Source organism: Solanum stenotomum, chromosome 1 (genome assembly GCF_019186545.1).
Source record: "Solanum stenotomum isolate F172 chromosome 1, ASM1918654v1, whole genome shotgun sequence".
Taxonomy (NCBI): domain Eukaryota; kingdom Viridiplantae; phylum Streptophyta; class Magnoliopsida; order Solanales; family Solanaceae; genus Solanum; species Solanum stenotomum.
Genome location: NC_064282.1, coordinates 68,844,232 through 68,849,029, shown reverse-complemented (window position 1 = coordinate 68,849,029; position 4,798 = coordinate 68,844,232). Strand labels below are relative to the sequence as shown.

The following is a 4,798-nucleotide window of genomic DNA, read 5'->3' as shown; positions in this document are numbered from 1 at the left end:
AAAAAAAAATATAAATTAAAAGTTTGTTTTTGAAAAATATTTTCAAATTTTAAAAATTTTACTTTTTACCCCATCCTACCCTGGCCCCCTCCCCCTCCCGACCAGTCCCACAAAATTAAAAGTTTGTTTTTGATAAATATTTTCAAATTTTATTAATTTTATTTTTTATCCACCCTACCCCAACTCCCTTACCAGCCACCCTCCCCCACACAAAAGAAATTTAAGATTTTGTTTTCTTAAAAAAAAAATTAAAATTCCAGTTTGAAAGTTAGGTGTAGTTGGATCCAAATTTTGAATGTTGGGATCGAAATTCCAATTTGAAAGTCGAATCTTTGGTCTTGCATCGATTGCTGGTTGTCGGGGTTGGATCCTAATTTTGAAGTCGGATCTCGATTCGAATATCTAAGTCGAAACCCGAATTGATCGATCGGTTCAAGTTCGACCGTCGGGGTCAGGTCCTGGGTCAGATATTCATTCCCATTTCGAATGTCGGGTATCGAATCAAAAGTTGAGGTCATGTAATTTGTCAGATCTCATGGTCAGAGTTTTAATTAGTCATTGAGGTTGTGTCCTAGTTCGCATGTCGGGATAATGTTCGAGATCGACTATCGAGATTATTTTCCGAGGCAGGAATCATTTTCCTAAAAAATATTTTCTACTCTCTAGTAAAAAATAAAAGATATTTTCTTAAAAAAAATTCATTCACAAATCAAACACTAAAAAATATTTTTCGGAAATAATTTTCTACTGTCAACTAAACATGAGAAAGTAAGCTTGAAATCTACTTGTTTTCGAGGAAAACAATTTCCTTCCTACCAAACACACCCATAATATTGACTTTCGGTCATTTTCTTTACTTCCCCTACATCAACTTAAAGCCCCTATAAATTAATTCAATTGCAAATTTTCATTCATCTCCTAATTTTCGTACAATACATCAGGTTTTTCTTTCATAATAATGATTGCACCTCTTTCCCAAATTCTTTCAAACTCTGAGAAATTGTTTGATTTTGTTGTGAATGAAGGACATGGAGTTAAGGGCCTATGTGATATAGGAATTCAAGTACTTCCCAAACAATATATTCAACCACTCGAAGAACGAATCACTACGAGCATTGTAATAACCGATGATTCAATCCCATTAATCGACACATCCAATTGGGATGATCCAAAAGCGGCTGATCAAATTTGCAAAGCAGCACAAAACTGGGGTTTCTTTCAAGTTATCAATCATGGAATTCCTATTGAAGTTCTTGAGAATATAAAAGAGACAATCCATCGTTTCTTCAATTTACCAACTAAAGAAAAAAAGAAGTATACAAATTCACTTTCGAGTAATGTGAGGTATGCAACAAGCTTTAATCCTGAAGCAGAGAAGACACTGAGCTGGAGAGATTATGTTTCTCTTGTCCATATTTCTGATGATGAAGCTATTTCATTTTGGCCTACTTCTTGCAGGTTTGCCTTCCTTGGCATTTTATTCTTTTTCAAACATGAGTATAAATATCCTCTAATAGTTACTAAGAAATATCCCAACGGGCTTAGCCCATATTGACAATTGTACTTACTAATAGTTACTATGAAATATCTCAACGGGCCTAGCCCACATTGACATTTCTACTTACTAATAATTACTATGAATGTTTTTTTTTAAGGGAAGAAGCACTTGAATACTTGAAGAGTTGTGATACTGTTATAAGGAAGATTTTGAAGTTGCTAATGGGAGGATTGAATGTAAAAGAGATTGATGAAGAAACAGAGGAACTTTTAATGGGTTTAAAGAGAATTAACTTTAATTACTATCCAAAATGTCCCAATCCAGAGATTTCAATTGGAGTAGGACGTCATTCAGATATTTCAACAATCACTGTTCTTCTTCAAGATGATATCGGTGGGCTCTATGTGAAAAAACATGAGACTAATGTTTGGATTCATATACCTCCGGTTAACGGGGCTCTAGTAATCAATATTGGTGATGCACTTCAAATAATGAGTAATGACAAGTACAAGAGTGTTGAACATTGTGTGATTGCTAATGGGAGCAACAATAGGGTTTCTGTACCCATTTTCTTGCATCCAAAGGCTACAAGCATTATTGGTCCTTTAAAAGAAGTGCTACAGAATGGAGAGAAACCAATTTACAAGCAAATTCTTTACGCAGATTACACCAACATCTTCTTCAGCAAAGGTCATGATGGGAAGGACACAGTCAAATTTGCTAAGATATAGCATTCTTATGTGTTTCTTATCATTAGATTATATACAAAACTAATTAATATATGAATCATGTACTCAATTATAAGAAGTTTTTCTTCAGAATAATTGACCTGTTGGTATTAAAGCCTCACACAATGGGCTATGAGATCAATTATATTCCAAGTTCCAGAAAGAACATGTTATTAGAGAAACATTAATGGACTCTAAACTTGAAGCGATGGAACAACGTCTTGGCGAAAGAATTGTCCAAATCATTGAATAGCAATTTTCATAAAAATTCAAGATAGAAATTAAAATATTTTTTTTTTATTATACCTTGTGTTAAAGAGCCACTTTTTTTAGTAGTGCTTAATTCAAAAAAGTTATCTAACAAATAAGGATAACTTAGTAAAATATATCTTTTATTCTTTTTAATGAATGTCGAATTAGATAAGGTGACACTCAATTATTATTTTTTAAATGGGGAGAAAATTTATCTATTCACATTCTTTACAAATGATTTCAAATTAAAATATTTCAGGTCTAAAAGATAATTTTTTAAGTATACTTCATTAAACCTCAAAAATAATTTATGATGATTTTTTACACTCTAGTAGGAAGTGTTGACACCCAATTTTGATCATCCGCAATATAGATTAATTATCGAGCTTCTCTAATCTCAAACAATTTGAAATAATTAGCTTATATAAAATTCAAAATATTTTTCGAGTTTTTTTTAGGCGATTTGTCATTTTTATAATTTAAAATAATATATAGAGTTGTAAAAAAGGGTTAGCCCAACCCAAGCCTCGCGGGCCAAGAAATTTGATGGATTAGGGTGGGCAGGCCCTTCATTTGGAAGGGCCTGAAAATGTTCAACCCAACCCAACCCTAAAAAGGACCGCGAGCTGGGGTGGGCAATCCTTTTTTTTTCCTTTTCAAACTTAAAATTCTATAACATCAAGAAAATGAGAAGATTTTCAATTCAAATATGGCAAACAATAGTGTTGTTTCAATAACACTAACAAAAAATCTAGTGTGATTAATATGTATCTAGGATACTAGATACGCGAAATACATGTATCTGGTATGATGCATCTCAGATACGCGAGCAAGATAAGAGAGTGGCGAGCGAGATGTGAGGGAGGCGAAGGCGTTAAATTTGTCTTTGTATCCTAGATACATGCGAATCCACTTGGACATAGTGTATCTACAACAAATTACACATAATTTTGAGTCTATGTATCCCAAGACACATGTATCTGGACGCACCATAAGCTGATAAGATTTATAATATTACAACATAACATACATATAAGTAATTAGCTCATACACTAATGAGATTTTTGTAAGTTACCCTTAAATAAATAGTTTTGGCCTATGGGCCTACCCTATCCCGACCATAATAAAGCCTCAATTGCCAAGGGCTTATATCGTAAGGGCTTATAAACCCTACTTTTAAATGTGCTTGAAAAATCATATCCAACCCTACCACAATAACAGGTTAAGTTGGGTCGGGCCCATAGGCTAAGCCCATTTTAACGGCTCTAATAATATATAGTATAACTTACATAAATTCTATAGTATAAAACCTAAATTACCTTCTATCCCTATTCTTTTTCTAATTACACAAATTCCATGTTTTTAGGCATTTTGGATACATAATTAAGGATCTGGATAATTTATGTATCAATTTGTTGCACTTATTAAGGGAAAAAAAAAGCTGAAAATCAAATTAAGATCTTATAGTATCCATCTGTTGCACTAATAAGAAAAAAAAATTGAAAATCAAATTAAGATCTCATAAATTGCGCTATTACATTCCAAATTACTGTTAAGAATTCAATCATATAGTGTAACAAATCAAAAAGATCAAAAATTAAATTTCTTCTTCTTGTTCATCGTTCTCTCTGTTTCATCCATTAGCCGAAAGTTTCATACGATACATAATGAATATTTCGATATTTTTACATTTCTTCTTACTTTCAATCATACAGAGATAAATCCTAACCAAACGAAGAAATTCAAATTGTTTCGGCCCACCTATTCAGCAAAGAAACCTTTCAGATTTGATTAAAAAACTTTTGTCAAAATTTTGGGTAAGCGAGGTGAGTTATGAAGGATACAAAAGTGATGAAATTGTTGTTGGACAAACAATTTCTTTTGTATATCTTCAAGTTCATCGAAGATCCTTTCAATTTTGATTCAAGATTGTCGAAAAATTTGAGATCCAAAATTCTTCTCCAAATTTATCGAAGATCCTTTCAATTTTGATTCAAAATTGTTGAAAATTTTGAGTTCCAAAATTATTCTCGTTGTTCATTGAAGTTCCTTTCAATTTTGATTCAAAATTATCAAAAATTTTGAGAAGATACATCATGAAGATCCTTTCAATTTAAATTGATAAGTGTTGTGTTTCTGCTAGATATATTAAGGGTGTGTTTGATTGGCTTAAAATGCTTGGAAAATATTTTCCAAATCACTAATTTTCCTCAAATTTAAGGAAAATGACTTCCCTTCCAAAATTAAGGAAAACATTTTTCAAAACTCTACTTCATCCTTTAATTTTTTTTCTTACCCTACCCATACCTTGTACCCGACC

General features: G+C 32.2%; 1 protein-coding gene across 1 annotated transcript; it reads left to right on the top strand.

The window, feature by feature from the left end:
• Nucleotides 1-958: 958 nt before the first annotated feature.
• Nucleotides 959-2,229, top strand: LOC125869070 (feruloyl CoA ortho-hydroxylase F6H1-3-like). The gene is made up of 2 exons (XM_049549636.1): nt 959-1,458; nt 1,656-2,229. The coding sequence occupies exons 1-2, from the start codon at nt 959-961 to the stop codon at nt 2,227-2,229; spliced, it is 1,074 nt and encodes a 357-aa protein (XP_049405593.1).
• The last annotated feature ends 2,569 nt before the right edge of the window (nt 2,230-4,798 follow it).